Source organism: Mesitornis unicolor, unplaced genomic scaffold (assembly GCF_000695765.1).
Source record: "Mesitornis unicolor isolate BGI_N332 unplaced genomic scaffold, ASM69576v1 scaffold25729, whole genome shotgun sequence".
Taxonomy (NCBI): Eukaryota; Metazoa; Chordata; class Aves; order Mesitornithiformes; family Mesitornithidae; genus Mesitornis; species Mesitornis unicolor.
Window position 1 is genome coordinate 1 of NW_010209677.1, and position 22,747 is coordinate 22,747.

General features: G+C 41.8%; 1 protein-coding gene across 2 annotated transcripts in view; it reads left to right on the forward strand.

Moving 5' to 3' along the window:
- The first annotated feature begins 907 nt into the window (after positions 1–907).
- LOC104547307 (netrin-4-like) overlaps positions 908–22,747 on the forward strand; it is a 42,314-nt gene continuing 20,474 nt past the window's right edge. Inside the window, exons 1-4 of one of the 2 annotated variants that reach the window (XM_010192934.1) lie at positions 908–974; positions 7,323–7,864; positions 17,363–17,623; positions 19,578–19,580. In XM_010192934.1, coding sequence (XP_010191236.1) covers positions 908–974; positions 7,323–7,864; positions 17,363–17,623; positions 19,578–19,580 — 873 coding nt within the window. The remainder of the gene's footprint in view (positions 975–7,322; positions 7,865–17,362; positions 17,624–19,577; positions 19,581–22,747) is intronic. The other variant, XM_010192935.1, reaches the window with a different exon arrangement.

The window sequence follows — 22,747 nt, forward strand, 5'->3', positions numbered from 1 at the left end:
AGGGAAATAAAATAAAATAAACCAAAGCAAAATAAAAAGCGAGAAGAGCCAAGAAAGCACTTGCTTCTCATCATCTCTCAGGGAGAAAAGCCAACTCTCTTCTTCTTATGACCCTCTGCTGCAGGGAGCAAAGGGAAAGCAGGTACTGGGGTAGGGCTCCTAACAAAGCAGGGTTCACGCCCGGACCCCATCGCTAGCCCGGACAGCAGCAGCGAGGGGGGTAGAGAAGGTTGCCAAAGCGAGAAGAGCCAAGAAAGCACTTGCTTCTCATCATCTCTCAGGGAGAAAAGCCAACTCTCTTCTTCTTATGACCCTCTGCTGCAGGGAGCAAAGGGAAAGCAGGTACTGGGGTAGGGCTCCTAACAAAGCAGGGTTCACGCCCGGACCCCATCGCTAGCCCGGACAGCAGCAGCGAGGGGGGTAGAGAAGGTTGCCAGGGGGAAGGCAGGCAAAGCCAAAACGAAGCTCCAGCAAAAGCAAGGAGCAGAAATGAAAGTTTCGAAATAGCATCCGAACAACCGCAAAGGATCGGACCGAAAAGAGCTCTCCGCGTCGCATCAGCCCTTGATGGTGCAGTCGGGGGGCTGCATCAGGGATGTGAACGGCCCCAGCCCGCTGCATGGAGAGGGGTAAAGACACAGAAAATCCTTCTTATTTATTTATTTATTGGAAGCAATGTACGGGTGACACCCAGAAGGCATCTGAGCCCTGAAAAAAAAACCATAACAAAACACCTCCGGACCTAAAGGAGAGCAAGAAGAATGAGACAGCAGCCTTGACCCCTACACTGAGAGGAAGGTGAGCAGAAAGAAAGAAAGAAAATACAGAAAAGCCATGCAAGCACCAAACCTGTAGATTACCGCAGCTCTTTCTTGCTTCACTGAGGACAGATACTTTACTGACAGCCATGCAGCATAAAGGCATCATGCTGATTGTGCTCTTGGAATATTTTATTTCTGCCCATGGGGAAGCAGGTAAGCAAAATAAATCAATATTGCCATTCTGAAAGAATTTATCCTAAGTTTAGCAAGGGGAAGGGGAATAAAAATCAGATCTGTTTGTTTAAAAAAAGAAGTCAGCATCTTTATTTTAGAATGGATTTTTACAAGGAGTCTGGGTTAGTCAATAGGTATCAGTGCTTCTTACTCCCTGCAATATACAGCTCTGTAGCTCAGTCTCCTCCCAAAGACTTGTAATAGGGTATACAGTTTTGTACATCCTTTAAAAAGTGAATTATTTTTGTGAATGAAAGGAAAGCAAGAGAGAAAGAAAGAGGTAGATGGATTGAGATATGCTGGATATTTGTTTCAAGGATGAAACACTGCCTTCCTAGGCAGGACAAGAGTGAAACAACAACATCCTTGGACAGCATCACTGTAGGAATCTGAAATATTCTCTGTTAACTTAATTTTGCATCACTAAAAGTCACAGACAGTGTTTAGGAATTACTATTTATCCAAGGCAGTCCATCCGTTCAGTGTATTCCCTGACTTAATAGTTAACATGCTGTGGATAAGATTAAATTAGCATTAGAGAAAAAAAGGATTAGAACAGAAAGAGAAGTTGATCAGCGGGGTGTGTGTGTGTCGGTGTACAAATAAGCATATACAGGAATGATACAGCTGTAATGGTATTTACGTTGGGTCCTAAAAAAACCTGGGTTATGGTCGGGACAAATTTCTTAAGAGAAAGGAAGCAAATCAGTAGATCTTAATACAACTTTAAGTTTAAAAGATATTAATTTCAAAGATCAGATAATAATTATTGATAAAGCAAAACTACATCCTTGGTGACTTTTCCTTTGAGATACTGGCTTGGGGGTCTCTCTTTCTGTACAGGAAAGCATATCAGTGGTTTAAATTTCACCTGTGTTAAAGTGCACCTGAAGAGCTCAGCTCCCCTGCAAGCTCCAGCAAAGCCAAAGGCAGCTCAGGTGGCTTCAGCTCAGATTATGCCCTAGCCAGAACCTTTTGATAACACAGACATCAGATTTCCATCACTGCAAGAGATATTTTCTTAAACACTGAAAACAGCTCATTAATTTATGCTCCTGTCATATTATCCAATGACTCATTTGGGGAAAAGGCTGTCTAACAACGTGACAGGGAATGAGTGGAGGATGTGCCTTACTCGTCTCAGTGTCTTATCTTGGGCATTCCCTTGTTTCCCAGGCTAGGACTGTCCCTGTAGGACGCATACGACAGCACAGAAAGGTTCTAGAGATGTCTTGTAAAGTTGCTGATACTGCTGCGGAAAGCAGCCTGTTATAAACCAGTCTAAGCTTGCTCTGCATCCTACTTGCAAAAATCTTCAAGGAAATGCAGCCCACAGCTGCCTGCTTGGACAGGGAATTTGAGAGGAGTGTGTTCTGTATGGAGCTAAACTCTCAGAATAAGGGTGTAAGGACGTAGTGCGTAACAGCAGAATAACTGGATATTGAAGGCTATCATGCTAAGGATTCGATGTCACTTTAAATAAATACACACTACTTGGTCAAAAGGTTGCACAAACCATCAGTCTGTGCAAGCACAAGGGTTACCTATTCATTTTTAACTTATTTTTTTTAGAAGCACTATAAAAGTCTTGAATCAACCTTGAATCTTTACAGGTCCTGTCACAAGCAGGGTCAGCACTGCTCAGATTAGGATTAGGTTGAACAGTGCTTAGCCCATCTGTGTAAAATGATTTGGAAGTCTCAGCCTTTCCCTGAGCAGAGAGGTGTCCAGGGAAAGTATGGTTTTGAAATACTTCATCATCCTATACGGTAAACTCTCTTTTCAGCCCTATATTTGATCCCTCCTGGTCAGAAGTGAAAAAAATTGATGGGGCAGTTGTGTTGGAAGTACATGAAGTACAGGATTTGTGGGGAGTGCAATATTTGCCTTCTACCATCTCTGTGCAGAGAAGACAGTCTGTGTTGTCAAGATTGGCTCCTTAGATCTTTAAATATAATGCCAAGGGAAAAAATAAAAGAAAAACCCTAATGTTTAGGCTTGGAGCAGTCCCCTAGGTTTTATATTCTGAGATGTGACACTTGGATGATCCTTATCCCAGTCTTATGCAGGTGGAGGGTGTCATTGTCCTCAAACAAACTCTGAAATGGTCTGAAAACTCTTGTATATGGGACAGCTTGGGCTCTTGCTTCAGCCCCAGCCCCTCCAAAGGAGCAGCGCCCCAGGGAGCAGTGCCCAGGCCCGCTCTTCTCCCGGTGGCAAACCTCCAAAAGGGGGCGTGGTGAGGTCAAAAATGGCCATTTCCAGCATCAAACTGAAAAATCATCAAGTGCAGGAGCTGGTGATCCGCAGGGTTTGGTTTCCTCTGGGCTGGGCTTATTCAGCTCCTCTGGAGGTGGTGGAGACCACCCTTGCTCCAGGAGGGATGCGGGCAGGGAGACTGCAACCGGCCATGACGGAAAAGAGCTCAAACCTGGGAATTTATTCTTCTTCTGTCCATGCCTCCGGTCAAGGTTTTGTAACATATTCAGAACTTCACCTTTGGGGTATTTGTGAAGGCTGGCTCATTAGCTCCAGTTGTGAGGGCTATTTTAATGCAGAAATACATTAGGTTAGTCATCAATGGATGAAGATTTGCCAAACTCATTGCACACTGGCCTCAGACAAACCAAAGGGTCACACAGCACTTCTGTTCTGAGCAGCATTAAAGGGTAAACTTCTAGGTCTGATTAATAAAAACTTGAGCAACTCATGTCCCCAGGATGGTTAGCTTTAAAAGAGCATTGACAAGTTTTTGGTTATTAGGAAAAAAGTTAAACGGGTACAGAACAAGTGAAATCCAGACATGCTGAAACTGCTCCATCAAAACCACAGCAGAAGATGCCCAAAGGTTTTAGTGTTTACAAGTTGCTCAGAACTGTGGAAGTCGCTCTCCCATCTCACTGTAGGATACTCCCAACTTACAAAATCACAGATTTGCATATGGAAAAGAAATTAAAAATCCAGTTCAAATAGCTCAGAAAATATTAGGCATCTTTCCAGTCGCATGAGCAGGCTTTGACTGAGTTGCCATATGACTTTTCTCATGTTGGGTATACAGTGGATGGTGAAAAAAACCCTAAAAAAAAATATTAGCCTTTTTTAGTTAAAGTCTACAATGTTGTATTGCATTACAAGGCTCTGAAGTAAGAGAGCTTCTCTGTTTGAAATGGTGTCCCAGGAATAGCAATGGTGTGACCTCCCTTGAACTGTACGAATCCCTAATCATCAGATAACACCACTGTTATAACACGTGCCGGGCATGTGCCATTGATCTGCCACTTTGTGGCACAGCTCTGAGAGACCAGAAAGCAAACAAATAAATTCACCCTACCATTTATGGATCCAAGCCATCCTCCGTGGAGCAAAAGCGACTCGACTTCACAATAACATGCAGTGCCCGTGCGCATCAAAGTGTTCAGTTCTTTATGAATTATTCAGCGAGTCCTCCTGGCAGCTGGGGTAAGTTTGGTCGCCCGGCTGCTGTTTCTCTTCTGCAACAGCCCCTGCTCGCTGTCCAGATTCAACATTTCACGTTGTTTCCACAGAATCAGTGAGTGATGGACGGGCTGCGCTACCCTTGTGGCCAAGCAATGTTCTGCCAATTGATTTCTATAAATGCAAAGCTTTTAATCGACTGCAGATTTTGTTTTCCAACCTCTCTCCTTCTCTCAAACTCCCTTCTGCTAATTTGCACTTTGGTTTTCTCCCGTTTTCCTACTGACGCAGCAGTTCAGACAGGAACTGTTTATTGATATTGCTGCATTAGCAGGCAGAGCAGATAAACCTTCTTGTGACCGTTGTTCAGGAGAACAGCCGTGTTTTCCTTCCTTTTCCAGGTTCAGATAAAAACAGCTGAAAAGCTCAATATAAGACTAATAGCCCATTTATAGGAAATACAAAAATCAGTCACTCTTTTTAAAGCATGTTTCCTTTTTTACTTTCTCACATTCTTGTCTGCAAAGCTTCTCCTGTGTAACTCCTTAAATGTAGACCTCCAGCATCGCATTTCCTCTGTGAAGGCTTCAGTGGCATGATCCGTCAGTAGAGATGGACTTCCTTTTAATTGCATGCTATGTTTATCCATAATCCAATAGCATCTGTAATATGGACCCATTCTTAAGCAAAAACTAAGTAACCTGACTCTTAGAGCTAATGCTTGTTCAAAGCTCAGTTGAAAGACCAGACCCACTTCAGTTCTCTGGAGGCAAAGATGACGCCTTTCTGCGGCATTAAGCAAAATCAGTTAACACCCAATCTACTTTAAACACAGAAATTGCCACGCTTTCCTTATTTCCAGTCATTTTTACCAAACAGCTTGGACATGAACAAGTCAGACCAGGTAACGTGGGCACCCAAACGCCACTTACAAAGACATTCGTGAGGTTCATTATATATTTGCTGACCTGCAAGGATAGATTTATCTTTATTTCAAGAATTCTGCATGAGTCAGTGAAATTCAGCCCACAGAGCAGACAAAAATTTGGAATTTGGGATGCTTTGCAAAAAGGAGGAAGCTCTAAACAACTTTTGTGGGAAGTTGGGTCCTTTCTCAGGACAAAGTGACTCAGGGAAATTGCAAGGAATCTCCCAGATTAAATCTCTGAAGCCCCTGGTGTTCCCTCGTAACTGTACAAGGCACAGACGGAATAAGAAGTTCATAATCAGAAAGAAAATACATTGAAATGGTTATCAGTCCACCAGGAGAAAACCAACCGTGTCTCCTGACATCCCCTCCTTTCTTGAGGCTGCTGCTTAAAATGTCTGTAAGGCATTTAAGGCACATTAAGCCCAATGGAAGGTGGCTTCCACCTGTTCCTAAGAGTAGTCAAGAGCATTTTTGGCTCTTCTGCTTCCTTGATATCTGAAGTTTAAGACTACCTCATGCTGTGTAAACTGCAATGGTACATGCCGTTGGTCAATGGGATTCAGTGGACATTCAGCAACTTCATCTTGTGTCCTTATCAGGGGAAGAAAAATGTATCAGGTGTTTTCCAAAACGATGTCCATCTGACCTTTCTCTTCTGGCCTGTGCAGAAATGTCACCAAGGAACCGAGGACAGAAGCAACTCAGAGGCAAAACTGTGCACGCTGGACATCTTTTTTCACCTTAAACTTTCCTTTTGGAAAGAGTAACATCAGTTTCATCCAACTGCATTTACGATTTGAGTATTTTTATAAGGCTGAATCAGAAAGTAACTTCTTTGACCTAACTTGGTTTTAAAACTAATCTTGCCCGAGGAAAGGCTGAATATAAACCGAGGAGGGATTTTCAAATTTGACCTGGAATGGTGAACCTGAGCTGACCTTCGATCTGCTCCTACATTACCCAGGGTTTACGGTCACTCTGTGTTTCACTGGAAGGATCATTTCCTGTAGGACTTCCATCCAGTCATCTGACTTGTGACCTCTTGGATTAGATTTATGACCTTGGAAGGTCAGTCTTTAACTCCTTCTGGCTGTTAAGTTGCAAAGAAGACATCATATGTTATTAGAAAAGCAGTTTTCTCCAGTGTGGTAATAAGGTTTTGGGACTGACCTTTAATTCCAGTGTCACAAGACACTACTGATTTCCAATATTAAGACTTTGTAGTTATCCCTACCTTTTCTTAATTTAGAATTAAGTAGATATATACATTGAAGATACCAAAACTTTTGCCACTATTTGCAAACTTGGCAAACAGAATATAGTCCCTAGCTCCATGTCAATGTATTTAAACAAGAGAGACTTGATTTTCAGCTCTGCTAAGTATTAACAACTCCCGCTGATCTCAATAGGAGCAGTAGAAACACCCTTCAAAATTATACTAGTAACATAACTATAGAATTACATGCTTGCTTTATGTGTTTGTATGTGTAATTAGTGTCTGTAATTTGTTGGGCCTTAATTTCTTAATGTGCCTACAGTGTATGGTGCAGTTTGACTTTGCTTTCTGATAACAATTAAAATAAATTCACTGACTAGATTCAGTCAGATACAGAGCTTTACTAGAGTTAAAGTAAGAAAACACAAGATTTCGGTGGCTAAACATAAAATTCAATAGAGTGATGCAACTGCATTCTAAACAGAAATCAAACTTAAGCACAGTAAGCATGAGTTTTCTAAAGACCTCAGTTTCTGAGTTATAAGCACCAAAAACAAGGACTAGATTTATTGAGAACCACCCTCCAAACTTTGTGAAAAGGCGACGTAGCTCTCCTCAAAAGGAGTCCTCTTGGGTGTCAGTCCCCCAGTGAGGACTCCAAACATTTGCACTGTCACCCGTGTCACAACCTGAGGACTATTTGAGAAATTCTATGTAGTGGTGGTTTCTTCTTCGTATCTTTCAGATCCCACGAGGCTACGAGCCCTCCGCTGCAGTGGCCGTTCTTGCAACCCTCCAGTGGGGAACCTTGCAAGAGGGAGGACACCGGTCACCCTCACCACGTGTGGCCAGAACAGTACAGAGCTGTACTGCTCCTACCCAGAGCAGAACCTCCTCCACCAGGTATCCCGTGGCTGTGGGCAGCCTCGCTGTACCAAATGCAATGCCAACCAGCCTGATAACTCCCACCTCCCTGCTGACATGACAGATGATTTCTTTGCAAACCCCATCTCCTGGTGGCAGTCTGCCCAAGGGGTACACAGGGAAGAAATCAGACTGGACTTTGAAACAGAATTTTACCTGACCCACGTCATTGCTGTCTTCAAGTCACCTCGCCCGGCTGCAATGGTGTTGGAAAGATCCCAGGACTATGGGCAGACTTGGAGGCCCTACAAGTATTTCTCTGTCAACTGTACAGCGACTTTTGGGCTCCAAGATGATCTCGTTGAGGAGAGCTCCATGTGCACTTCCAGGTATTCAGATGCAGTGCCCTGCACCAGAGGAGAGGTAAGCAATGACTGACGTTTGGACTAAGTTTAATGTCCAACAGAATGGCTGAAAATCAGAAAGCATATCCTCAAAGAGATGCTGTGCATATAAATTGAGACAGGTAGCTCAAGCCCAAAGGCTTTGTGTAAAGAAAATAAAGGGGAAGAACAGAAATTATGTATCAATGAAAATTAATGGAAATACTTTAACAAATTCCTTTTATGAGAGTTGCACAGGATAGGATTAACATTGTCTGATTTTACTTTGCAGATGCCAATAACTGAACTAGAATTCCAACAAAACACATAGGGAAATACACATTTGTAGAATCTGATTTATCCAAACTGTTCTCCTGCTTAAGGATGACATGAACTGCATGATCTTTCTTTATCTTCTCCGTATAAAATGTCCTAGATGACTGGGTGACTTGAATATATCCTTCCCTGGAGTTTAATGTAACTTTTCTTGCTTGGGAGTGACAGCCCTGATTGTACCAAGTCACAGTTTCCAGAAATTAAACTGTGGGGAAATGGGAAGTGGAAGCGAGCAAGCATGTTTCATTATTCAACAGTGGGAGAAGTCCCTCCCTTGGTATGAATATTCTGATGTGTTATTAAACAAATTGTGCAGGTTTGGCAGTAGTACTTTGCTGCAGATTTAGGTGTGAGGTGAATGGTCCAGATAGATAGGCTTCAATAAACACAGTGGTTTCAGCAGTGCACTTAAAAATGTTCTTCAGAGGAAAGAAACTAGTGTACTGTACCTGAGACAGGGACACAGCACTAAGGAGAGCCCGAGCTCATCTTTGCACAGCAGGCTGGGAAACACTTCCGTATACTAGAAATCTGGAGCAGATCCTCTGACTACTAAACTGTCTTGTTCCTGGAGTAGTATTTCTGCTGGTCACTTATCATGATGCATTTAAGCCAAATACATCCAAGTATCTTCTGTAGGGAGATTAAAATTTGCCATGTCAATACAGAACCTAGGCAACTAACGTAACTTCCCACTCTTGTGTGCTTTCCAATCAAAAATCTGGAAGCACTTCGCAAGATCCATCTAATGATCTTCAGCACACGTGTAAGGGTGCTGTTGCCATTTCACAGATGGGGAAAGAGCCGCACAGAAAAGTGAAGTGCTTCATGGTCAAACAGGACAATTCTGGTTGAGTAAGGAACAGAACACAGGGTGTGAGGCAAATGCCTTGGCCTTTAATGCAAAACAACCTTTCCTTCTCTAGTACAGTATCCCCTGTTGCCCTGCACTACGTTGGCTTTTATGCTTACTTAACCTTGGGGAATATCATTAAGACCATGTGTTGCTGCTACAACAAATCTGAGAAGTGGATGGCAGAAAATGAAATGATAAAACATTCATCCGACACAAGCCGTTGTGATTACGAGTGTCAAAATGATTCTGTCAACTTGGGCAGCAGCTACACTGAAATGAATATATGTGTGCTTAATCAATCTACGCTGCGGTAGTAGATGTTAGAAAACAATAGTAATAGTAAAAACAGTCATATATTTACAGGTCATACCCTTGCAGATCCCAGATCCTTTCATGAAGTGTTACATGAAGTGAATACATCCAGAGGTCACTTCCTCCACAGGACAGAGAGCCAAAGCTGTAAAGCAGCACACAGGAATATGTATGGCAGCTTAACTGAGAACAAGACAAATACTGTTTCACATCACATTAACTCAAAAGGAGTCTGAAGTTCTGGTCAGACTTTACAGAGATCTCTTAATCAATCCATGAAATGCCACGATGGCAAGGGCGCAAAAGCATCGGGCTTTTCAGATCAGCAGTGTGACACAGCAGATTCTTTTGTGAATGCAGATAAAGGGAGGCAGAGTGTAGTTATTTAAAGTGATACCTGATCAGATTTGCCTGAGTGACATTGCTACTCTTACTACAAGTCTCAGGGGAGCTTTGTCCACGCATCTCAGAACTGCAATTTTTCACCTTATTTTAAAGATGCCACAAATGTCACCAAGGCATCGCCTCAAGCATTGACTCACAGCTGGCTTGGAAAGAAGCTGACTGAATCCCCACCACTGCAGAGCTCTCTGCTTCTTTTTTACCTCTACTGTGACCTATCCAATTTCCAATCCTGGCTAAGCCTTGGATTCCTGAAATGCATCAAAACCCTTCTAACTTAAATGCTAATTAATGCTCTGAGATAAATGCCAGTTTTCTCTACTGAAGGGGTAGAAGTCATTTCCACCCCATGACACTCAGGTTTTTCTTGGGCATTCACTTGGATAAAGGAACCAAATTCTTACTAAGAACACTTAGGTTTAAATCTCATGTGGGACACATAATGAAACAAGATTTCAGGTCAACTGACCTCCAGAACTGAGAATGCAGGCGTGCAAGGAGGTGGTAGAGCTGCAGTAACTTATATGCATCTACAAACTGAGATGCATCTGCCTGAGTCAGCACACGCTGGTGGTCCCCCAGGACCTCTGAAAGAGGCTTTTCCTGGGAGCATGACAGGAAACTTTTGCAGCTTTCTTGTACTCCAGTATTTACCAAATCCCTTACTCCTGTTCAGATCCAGCATACTTCTGCAGCTAGGATCTATATATCTGGGAACATAGGTCTCCCCATCTCAATTCTTCTGGCAATAAACTTGCTCTATTGATGATTTCTGGTCTAGGAGGCAGAGTGATTTATTCACTGCCAATTGCCTAAACATCATTTGCTTCATATGAAGCACCACAAAACCAACACCTCATTTTCTATGCTTATAAACACTTCTCAGTGAAAGTCCTCTACTAGCATAAATTAAGTCCTGACGAGCCTGTTAAGTACCCAATGTTTTGCCTGTTAACTTCTATCAGTATAAGAAATTATACATTAAATGGGAAACAAGTGCTTCTACAAACTAAAAACAACCCCGTCTTTTTAAGGTTTGTTCATCTTCTGTAAGTGCATCTACAGGCAATGCTTGCATTGGTCTTATGCGTCAGCTGAGACCTTTTTTACCTACTTGTCCATCCAACTGTTTTACTGATTTACAAAACACCGTGCTATATTGTCATGGAGCCTAAAATGAGCCTTTGGGTCAGCTAATGTAAATCAAAACTCTGGCCCAGACAAAAGGAGAAATTACCACAGCGTTGCATCAGACATTAGTGTGACTTACAGTTCAAACATCATATGGGGAAATGGGGACTGAAACGTTTCAACCTGCATCCTGACAGCACATGCACTCAAGGATCTGAGAGATGAAGAGCACGTTTTTAATAAACTGGAATATCAGGAAATGAAAACAAATGTTCTCCTCCATCGAAGATGGTGCTTGCATGAAAGGAAGACATTAGCATGCGAAGTGGGGTAGAATACTGACCTGCTTATAACCACCAGAGTCAAAAGGAGACCCTTCCCCTGTTGGGTCTAGATACTGGAAGGGAGTTCTGAATCAAAGGCTGGTTCATTTATGTGAGTGTCTGTGTGACAGATGACACCAATGAAGTGTGATATAATAAACCCATTACTGGAATTCACTGGGGGCTGGAAGAATTGTGTATGCCTGAATTAAGTAACTGGTTTCTATGGCAACATGTTAAGTGTGCCTTGCACAGAAGACCTGTTCATTCTCCGTTTTGTTTCCTGTGGTGACCTCTTTAGGGACAGAAGTCCCCAGCAGTACCTTTTGTCAAAGATGAGTGGACTCACTTTGTAGGTAAAGGGCTTCTAATGACTCTTGTAAACACACTCCATGAATGTCAGATCAAGACCTGTTCTGATGGGATGCAGTTCTGTCTCCTTCAAAAGCCACCAGACAGAAGCCACAGCCAACCCTATGGAAGACCTTTGCTGCCTTTCTCCATCTACGAGAATTCCTTGAGCAACAGCTATGGCAGAGGGGAACCACTTGCACACTGACACCAGACAAGGCCAGGGACAGGGCTCTGTGTGGGATGTACGTGATCCTCTTCCAAGGACCTATACATTTTGCTGTCTTTTCTCAGGCTTTCTTTTACTGTATTCTGCCAAACCTTTTGATGAACAAAGGAGGATCCCCTGAACACACACACACACACACACACACACACACAGCTCATTAAGTAGCAACATCAATAATTCAAGAGGTCACCACTGAGGTTTCAGTGGCTTCTTAAAGCTCTGATTGCCCATGGCAGTGGGGTCACCAAAAAGAAACATGCTCAGCACATCACAAGGTTGAATTCCTAGTAGTAGCTAAGAGGCAAGTGCAGGGTCTTGTACTGCAGTCCAACGGTCTTCGGGACTAGCACCTCAAAGTTGCACAAAACTCAGGTTATTCTGACTTCCAGCTGGAAAGGATTCCAGGAGGGATTAGTCACTAGTGCCTGAATGTTATGACTAGGGCTGTCTGTTCAGCATTTCGTTTAACCTGAACTGTAGAGGAGATAAAACGCAGAGGCAAGTTGAGAGGAAGCAGTTAACAACAGCAGTGTAAACAAGCAGATAGCACTGCCAGGCCCTGCTTCCCTGGAGGAAGAATTAAGAGGCTCAAGGATTTGTCTCTGAAGGGAATTTGAACTGACATGAGACCAGTCCAGCACTCCCATCCCTGGCAAGTGAACTTCAGGAGGGCACCAAGTGTCCTACTCTGACCTGATTTGTAATGAGCCATTTCAGAGACATTTGGAACCTCATAAACCAGCCAGAAAGACACTGTAGGGATTTTTTTTTTCTGAACATTGCTTCTGCATTTCCTGAATATATGAGGCAGCAGATATCAAATGAATTTTTCTTTCCACCCTGGAGTTGCAGCCAGGACTTTTTTCAAGTCTCATCTGGGTTGTTTTAACTTTCTCTGACAATTCAGCAGACAGAGTGAAATGAGTCTGTCCATTCTCAATCCAGTTCCCAATTGGACTCTCTGCATCACAGGACTCCTTGTGCCACCCTTTGCCATTTCAGAGCAAGTGTCATTCCTCATAACGAAAAAGGACACTGAACTTTGTGGGAGCACGGAAATGTTCTTACATCCTCACGTTACAGAGGTGATGTGTCGAATGGAAGGAATTTTGTCCATTCCCTGTATATAGACTGGAAGTTGAAAACAGTCTAGATTTTGTACTCCAACTACACCACCTGTCTTGAGAAAAGATACTGCTTCTCCTTACAAACCTTGCCTTTCTATACAGACAGAGAGATTTACATCTGTGGATAGCCTGAACCTACAGAATACATTTGATCTGAGGGAGAGAAAAACCTTGCATGGCTCTTCAGATTTGTCTGACTCTAACTTCAGCAGTGCAGACTGTCCCCATCATCATACTGGCAATGATACCTAAATATTAATATTAATGCCACGCTGACCAGATTACTGGAATAACCTCAAAGTAAATGCAGATTGAAAGGACATTGACCCTTTGTGTTTTGGAAAACACAGCATGAATTCAAGACGCCACTGTCTTTATGGTAGTTGAGTTTATCCAGAACAGAGATATTTAAAAAATCAAATGCACAATTATATCTTTAACAAACTATCATATTCTGTACTGGCTGCTAAGTTTTATTCTCTGGAGGGACAGAAAAACAGTGGATCTTGACTAAAAAACCTTGTTCCATGAATCATGTATTTCAGAACAGGAAAAGACTACATTTTAGTAGAGACTATGGTACCACAAGATGGAAGAATTAATTCTAGTCAAGAGGCTCCATCAAATAAATTCAGAGGATATTTGCCACTGGGTAGGAAAAATTCTGAGACAGTTGTTTACTATTCCTTTACGAACAAAATCAACTTACATGGAAATCTCTTAATGAAGAGGATTTAGGACTGATGAGAGTTTTTATTGCAGCTTCCTTCTGATGGGTCCAGTATAAGCACACAGACATTTCTGACCACATTAACCTGATTGTGTGCAGCATGATTAACATAGCTTAAGGATGATTTGTAATGTCAAATTCTTGTTCTGCACAAGGAGGCCATGCATTGGCACTGCCCTCCATTTATGACTCATATTCCTTGACCATAGGCTATGAGCTTGCAAGGGGGAACATTTGTTGTGTCCACATCTTTTCTGACTAATACTGGCTGGAAGATCAGGTTAAGAAAACAGAATTATGTGCTGGAGAAGCAAAATATATGGCAAGAAATCAAAAATCTGAGACACTGTCTCTGGAATGAAGACGATTTCTTGACTAGCGATAAAACATCACCCTCGGTGAAGCTGTGCCAGCTTGTGCACAGCAAAACCAATCCTCTAACAGTGGCTATCTTTTTTTAGCTTTGCACACTTACAGCATTCTCCAAACTTCCTTGCACTTAGAAAGGTCAGGAGAGGACAGGGTAGTGCCCATCTTTTTGAGGTGCAGCTGATTGACTTTTGAAAATGAGAATGACAAATATGCGCTCGATAGCAGATATGCAGATAAGCATGAATGTCCTATTCAGCATTCAGCTCCGGTGTCAGCTCCTGATTATAAGGGAAACTCGGGATTGAGGATGTATTTCCACAGAGGGTTGAGACCATAGAGGTGCTGAATACCTTCAACTTTCTCCCAGTTAAAATAGAATTAAATTATGTCATTTTAGTACAGAAAAAAAGTTTAGTTGTCCTTTTGTTTGTTTTTTTTGTTTGAGGTAAACTATGCATTTACGGAAAAATAATTCAGAGGCTTGTAAGGTGAGACACCAGATCTGTTTTAAAAATTCATCCCACTCTACAGTTATCTGAATCAATACACATAGTAGACTAATAAGTATAACTTATGGATTGTCATATATTGCTTTTGATAGTTGCCTTTTTACATGCAACACACATGTTAAGGAAGATCTAATGACCAGCAGTTTAATGTGAGAAGAAACATCCAATCAAATATTAAAATGAGCCAAGAGATGGCAATTACATTATATTCTTTCTTGTGCTCAAGAGTTAAATCCACCGGTATTTCAAGGAGAATGTGTCCTGCAGAAGGGGAAAGAGAAGAAAACGTCATTTTACAGTTTTATGCCTTTATGAAATAACTCTGCTAAACTGATTTAAATACTAATTAGAACTGTGCTGCCTCTGCACAAAATGCAGCTCACCTAAACCTATTTAAAGTAGCACAACATAATTGCTTTGACTCTGCTGATGCCAAATATCTTTGTTTAAGTAAGTCCTCAATATCTATGATTTTTACAAACTTAGGAACGATTAATTCCTTGGTGGCTGTTGAATCCAAGAAGATATAACTGCCACTCCCAAAAGACTTCACTAGCGTTATGTCACCCACATCAGATCTTTAACACTTAACAAGTCTTGCTCTGGGAGAGAAGACAAACAAATCAAGTCTCACCACTGAGCTTATTCGAGACAGAAATTTCTCATGAATTAATCATACAAGCAAACTCTTGTACCTCAACTGGAATGGAATACTGCTTTTTCTTAAAAGGATGCCCCAATCCCTATGGGACATCCAAGCTATTAACATCTCTACTCACAAATAATGTTCAGACTTCTAAAGGGAGATGGAAAATGCCAAAGCAACTCCCCTCAAGAGATGCAAGGCCAGAAATGAAAATACTTGCAAAATGATAAAGCTACAGGGAACCCAACCTTTTTTCAAGCTGTCAAGCAAAGAAACAAAAGCCAATACAGCTTTGTGAAAGCAAACGGCTCTGTGCTGAGAGAAGAACACCCAACAGCTGTTCTTTTGCCTAAAGAAGTCACTGCTATCTGGACACCAATTAAGACATGGAGAGGGTGGATAATTGACTGGTGATCTCAAAACATGAATCCATCTCTACAAACTTATCATTCTGTATACAAAATAGGATTCTAGTAGTGCAATACAATACACAAGATTTCCTTCACAGTTAACATAGCACAATGCAAGACTGTTGTCATCAAGCAGAAGTATAATGCCAGAGACACAGGCATAATGGCTTTGGCCATTATCTAGTAATTTCTTTCAGAGAAGTCCAGTAAGAAGTCTTGTTTTTCACCTCATTCCCCTTTCCTCTCTGTCTCTTGTGTGGAGATCCATAGCTGTTCACAACTGGGATTTCTGGGGCATGGAGATATTAAGCCTCTTTCCCAGCCTTGGCAGCAGGACCAGTGCAGATCTTGCAGAAGCTAATAACGTACTTACTACCTTTTTTTACCTGGAGCAAAGTATGTCTAGCATTTAGGTTCTCAAGCCAGAGATCTGTTAGGTATCCTCTGGAGAGCTATCCTGAAAGGTGGTATGTCCTGGTTTTTGCTAAATAGAACTACTTCTCTATTTAGTGATTCTGTTTTTCAGCTCAGTCTCTTTTAAGTGGCTGAACTTGCTGAAGCTAAAGGCATTGTTTTCCCAGACAGTGCTGCTAGAAGATAAGCTCAAAGTCAGTTGTCTCATCATGGGTGCTGTGTCTGCACCTGCGGGGGGGGAAGCAGACCCAAAACTGACCAACAAGGTATTGCATCCCACACACGTCATACTCGGTATAAAGCCGAGGTATCACAAGGGTCTCGATCCCTTCTTCCATCTTGGAGCCCTTCCATCTCAGACCCTTCTATCCTCTCAATCCTGCAGAGGCCGAGGCCTGAGCAGAACCCTGCTGGTTCATCTGCCTCTGGTCCTTATTCGTGTGTTCTTGCATCCTGCTCCCACTGCTGCTGAGTTTGGTCTGGGAGTTTTCCAGTGCCTGGCTCTGCAAAGTCTCTGGTGACGTATTCATCACTGGGGGAAGGATTTTATATTGGTTCTGTATATATTTGTACATATTTGTATAGATTTCATTATTTTCCTATTTACATTATTATCCTGGAGTATTAGTATTATTGTTTCATTAAATCTGTTAGTTTTATTTTCTAAATCGTAAAGTCTCTCTCCCTTATTCTCTTTTCTCTTCCTTTCTGGGGAGGGGAGAGGGGTTAATAGAGTGTCTGTCTAGGATTTAGTGGCTGGCCCCGCCCCAAACCACGACAGTGGTACCACTTCTACTAAGCATACATATTAGAGAAGCTACAGACAGGAAAGCTCAGTGTGAGAACAGAGCTTATGAAAATCAGTAACTGAACAGACTGCTTTACCATTGGTTTCTCTGGTTTATGCCAATTTAAAACAGTTTCACAAGAACTTATAACCATTAATATCCCAGTAGTTAGCTTTTAACCCTGCTATGAGATCTCTGAGCTTAGCAGGCTCTGCAGAGCAAGCGACCAAGTTCAAGTGACCAAGCCAAAAGTCTGATCACAGTTTCCACCTCCTTCCCAGATCCCTGTAGTGCCTTAGTTTGCCTGACTAGAACTCATGCTAAAGCCATGTTCCTAAAATTTTTTGAGAAATTTGGATGGCATTAATATCACATTTATGCCAATAAACCTTGGATTTCTCTAAGTGATGCTGTTGTCACTTGGCTCAGGAACACAAGGAAGTAACCAGCTCCTGATGAGTTATCACACATTGGCTGAACTGCAAGGAGTCCCTGGGCTCAGTAACTGTTAGGAACTGTTACTTGTTCCTGAACATTTGGGATGTTTGCTGTGCATGCACAATCCTGTATCTATTCTTGGATGTGTATCTTGTGTCTTTCAGGTGATTTATCGTGCCTTAAGTCCATCTAACAAGATCGAAGACCCCTACAGTCCCGAGGCTCAAGATCTCCTGAAACTCACCAACCTCCGCCTTCTTTTGTTAAAAAGACAGGAATGTCCATGCCATGGTTCAGGGTTGGTAGAGAAACCTCAGAGATTTGCCCACTACGCTATTTATGACTTGATCATCCGGGGAAGCTGCTTTTGCAATGGGCATGCAGAGGAATGCGAGCTTGCCAACAGGACGGGAGTCATGGAGAACGTGAGTCCTAGACATCCATTAACTTACTAAAGTGATAATACTGATAGTAAGTAAACTTACTATCTAAAAAAGGGCAGCGTTGTCAATCCACATTAGTGAAACCTAAACCACTCTGGGAAAAGATTTCCTATACCCCTTGCTGTGGTTCTATGTGTATTAATTGCATTGCTACAGACTGGTCCTTCTAAAAACTCTGGACCTCAAAATACCCACACATTGTGAAGGGGTTTTGTAACTGGAACAGAGATCCAACCCCAAATGTAGTGAACAAAATCTCCTACTGATGTGCCTGCACAGAACTGAACTAATCTCTGATGCAAAGACTGCCCTGACCAGAATTTCTGCATCAGATCTCAAATCTCTGTTTTTCTGAGTTTGTGAGACATGAGCAGTTCTGTCATACTTAGGGTTTCAGCCTTTACCTTTAGGTTTTCAGCCTTCTGTGTTTTTGTTACTTTCACTGTAAAGACAGCAGTGTTCAGGATTTGAAAATAATTTCCACTCCCTGCCTCTTTTACCCATTCAGTTTAAAATAAATTAGTTTTTTTTAAAAAAAAAGCCAAAACCTGTAGGAAGATTATTTTAAGTATGAGTAGCCCCTCCCTATTCAGTCTTTTATCTGTGTTTGACCCCGGATGTGCAGAAGATGTGAGTTGTGTTTGTGCGTGATTCAGGGGGAATGACTGCTGTCTCCTTTTTGATTTAGCTTCAAGTATTATATAGAGTTGTAGTAACAGTCGTGGGGGAATGATAACTAAATATCCAGGTACATCTAAACACATACACCTCGGGCAATCCAAGCCACTTGAACCCAGTCAACAGCTCCATTGGTTCCAGAAGGCTGGCTGGCTGTAATGGCTGTTGAAAACCAAAATAACCCTTAGAACTTTAGACCTTGGTGTACTCTGACATAATAGACTCAAGAAATACATCCTTGGCTAATTCCTGTACATTTACATGTGTAGTACACTTGACATTTGGGTTTACTTTCCTCTGGAATGTGTATTCATCGTCTTCCTTTCAACTTTTCTAGGTTCAGAGGTAGATATTGTAAGATAATTAGGTCTGCACAAGTTTCACAATATTTGTAAAACTATTCCTGAATCAGTTCCATCTGTGGTATAAATCTAAGATTCAGCTACAGCATTATAGCACTAGGTGATATTATCAGATTCAGTTAACTATAAATCACTTAATACAGAACTGTGTGGAGAAAAGCTGTTTAAAGAGTGCATTCTCCCTACTGCAAACTGTTACATAGTGAAACCAAATAGATGAATAACATGGTAAATGAATACAGCTGGTAGAAGAATAAACACCCTGCCCATTAGAAAAGGAAAACAGAATATTGTGTATATTACTGGCATAACCACTGCAAACTGTGACTGGATACTTTTTTCCCACTAGTCACAAGGGAACAGAATCTTTTTGTGCCATCGATGACTTCATGGGGCAGAAGGTGAAATAGTTTTGATGAAATGCACTTCATGAGTGACTCATGTCTCAGGAGACGAGAGGGTGGATGCATCACATCATTCGCACAGGCACAGATATTAGCAAGTCTTTGCCTAAGCAGGGATTCAAATGCGGCAGTAACTAAGAAAAGCCTTCCAGAGCTTTAAGTACCTCTGGAATCCTAGAGAAGGGCTGGAAAACACCATGAGTGTGCTGGTCTGAGTCCTCCCATATAGGCATGATCAAGCATACCTAACCCATTCACTAGTGAATGCTTGTAGAAATAGTTTTTGAAAATCTTTGATGAAGGAGTTTCAATAGCATCCCTTAGTAGTTGTTCCATTTCTGCTGCAAATTGAGGTGACCTCTTCTTGTCCCCTGTTCCCCAGTGATCATGGAGTGCAGTTGATCCTCGTTCTGCAGATATGGTACGGTTCTTCCTGCATCCTTCCTTAGTTTTGGGGGTTTTTGTACTAACCAGAGAAATGTGAAATCTTAGGTTGTCAACATTTAAAATTCTACTCCTAGGTCATACAAGTCTGGAGTAAAGATGATCATGCTGGTTTGCTCCTCTTTTCTGTGCTTTAGTCATTACACCCTAGCTCTTTCTCAAATACACATCAAAACCTTTTACTTTATCTGATACTTAGTGGTGAAGGGAGAGTTCACATAGGTCCAGATCTCATAGGTTTATATGAGGGAGTTTATATAAGTGTGTAACTTTGCATTTTACAGTGTGGTAATCTCCTTGCCTACATGCAGAAGGAAAAGGCCTTTGTTGTTGAGTGGTGAACACCAGTGAAACATTTCATACCAGCCAAACCCTTACAATTTCTTGGCAGAGACAGGGAAGGTGCTCTACTTTCAGTCCTATTTTGACTAAAACAGGAAAAGGGAATGTTAGAAATGGGGGAAGGCGATGTTAGAAACAAACACTGCGTGTCCAGAAATAATCTGATTCATTCCACTGGCCACATCTAATATTTAATGAACACATGGGCAGAGCAAGTCTCAAGAGACAGAGTTTTGATGTGGCTAGCGTGGGTGATACCACAGCACGAAAGCAGAGCAGCTTCGTGTTTCCTGGGCTGCTGTCAAATAATGAAATAAAATTCTGGAAAAATACAGACCTCCACAGAAAGGCTTAGGTAAGAGGAGTTTCAGTCTCTTAAGAGTTCAGAGTCCTCCTACAATGTTATTTATTTTCTGTAGTTAACAAAAACAAAAGCAAGTCCATGTAGAAAACAACTGTAATTGTTTGCCATGGGATAGGCCCAAAAACTGAGATCATTCTGCACTTCGGTCTTGGAAGAGACACAATAGTGCTAACTTGAAATTCTGCTCTTCTTACTCTTCAAAGAAAACTCTTCCATGTTTAATACTTCTAACACTGCTGGACTGCTACTACATGGAGGCTAAATAATGGAGAAAACGAAAGCAGATTTCCTCACCCCTCTCAAAACAATTTATTTAGATCACACTTCCCTTATTAACTACTGAGAATATCACGTCAGACAGAAGAAAACTTTAAATAATGAAGATGGGAGCTGTAAACAATAGGCAAGAAACTCCTGGGCAAACATACCTTGAATTTGGGTTTTGTTGCTGTTGTCAGTGATGTTTTCTTGTTTTCTATTTCACTTTCTCAGACCAAAAAAAGACCCAGAGATGTCATACCCAACTTAAACAGCTTCTTATGACAGCTAAGGACAAAATTCTCCTTTCTGAATTTCATGGCCTGTATTATTTAAACTTGTACAAGTAGCTCCTTTGTCAGTGAGGGAAATTATTGAGACCACATTTTGCTGCAGAAACTAAAGAGAAGCACTTTCTTTTAACAGGAGGGCATTAATATGCCCTCATAAGGGAAGGAAATGCCAGGACCTGGCCACCTGAATACACCTCCTCTTCTTCTACCATTGGATGTGATAGAGCGCAACCCTGTCCCAGATATTGCTGTTGCAGGATGTACAGAGTCATGTGTTGCTCTACAAGAAATGATTTCTTTATTAAGCTCCAAAAAACTTCTTAAGAACTGTCAGATTTAGGATCTGCTTCGATGACACATTGCAGCTGAGGCCGGGGGTGCTTCCAGACACACAAAGTTTACAAAGCAGAATGTGCACATGGACAGAACAGACAATTTAGACCAAAGTCCTTTTTGTTTGCCAAACATTTCACAATTCTCTTTCTGGTGCACGAGGAGTAAGTATGGACAGAGGAAAGCAAATGTGGATTACCATGTTTTTGTATAAAGCATTAGCGTTTTTTACTTGTTAATTATTGTTACCTACACTGCCAGGAAATTCTTACAAGTTGCCTCGGGTGTTTCTTTTGCTTCTTTATCCTGTTTACAGAGACAAACGAGACTCCCTGTGGGTCTGATCCTCCCCAGTGAAGCAAATGGAAAGTTTTCCACTTACTTCAAAGGGAGCAGGATCTGGTCCTCAATACAATCCTTTGTTTGGCATAATGGAGGTTACATAAGGTAAAACTTGTTTTTCTACAGCCGTTTTCTACGGGACTCGGCTGTCATATCTCTTGCAAATATTACCTCCACTTCAAATACCTTCTGCAGTTCTTCTGATAATGCCCAGCTAAGTTTCCACATTATCTGATCCACGCTGTGCCAGTCCAGATGACATCCAGCACTCAGAGAGGCAGGAGGTGCTCTCTGTTGTAGCTGGAGACTCAAAGAGCAGGTTTTGTGTAGGAAATAGTTACCCTGTGTATGTCAACTATGTGAGTAGCGCTAGGAATGTTGAAAGAAAAAGATCACAAGAGCTTCTAGATCCCATCAAAATAAATTCTAGAAACGGATCCTTGGGCTGACCTTTTTCCAAAAATGAAAACTGAATATGAACTCAAGTTCTACCCATAATGATCTGAAAACACAGAAGGAGATACTATAAATTATGGAGCGAAAAGTACTCATGAATTACACGAATTACATGAAAAGAAAGTGGTGTCTGAGTGGAGTTCAGGCTTGGTGTCTGGGACGTTTCCTTTCAAAAAGTGCAGTCATTCTGGTTGGCTTTCTTATCGTTTCAACTCAGATGCTACATCAGGTAGCATCTCAGATACGTCTCCTAGAATGGCATAAAACCTGTACTAGTAGTCCTGATGAAAAGACCCCAAGAGTTTCAGAGTCCTATTCAACACAGATTTCGGCTCTATAATCTGGATTCCTCTCCATAGTTTTTGTGAATGTTTCTGGTTTTGTTGGCTCTTCGACACTAGACTCAAACATTAAAAGATTGCCCTTCCTTCGCAGCAGTACCAGCACTACTTTGCATTGCATCCATTTCTGTTGGTATAGCAGGGACATGTGTAAGCAGGAGTTCACACAGTTCCAAACTGATGTCCAGGTAAGGCCAGGTCTAAAATGGTGCCAGTAGCTAATTTGGCTACTTTGGTGTACGCTGACAATATATCACGGCACACCGCATCTTTAATTTGCTTGTGGCACATAGGGTGTGTGGTCCGTTCTACCCTCTTCAGATTACCTTGCTATCCATGCAGCTTCTCCATGAGCTCTGCTGAGAACCTGTGGCTTGCAGCCATAGCATCTGGCACTCATGCCATCAACATGATGTTTTGAGTATCTATGGTTTAGAGAATAACCACAATTTTGACGCTATTATCCATATGGTGGTTCGGTCAGCAGGA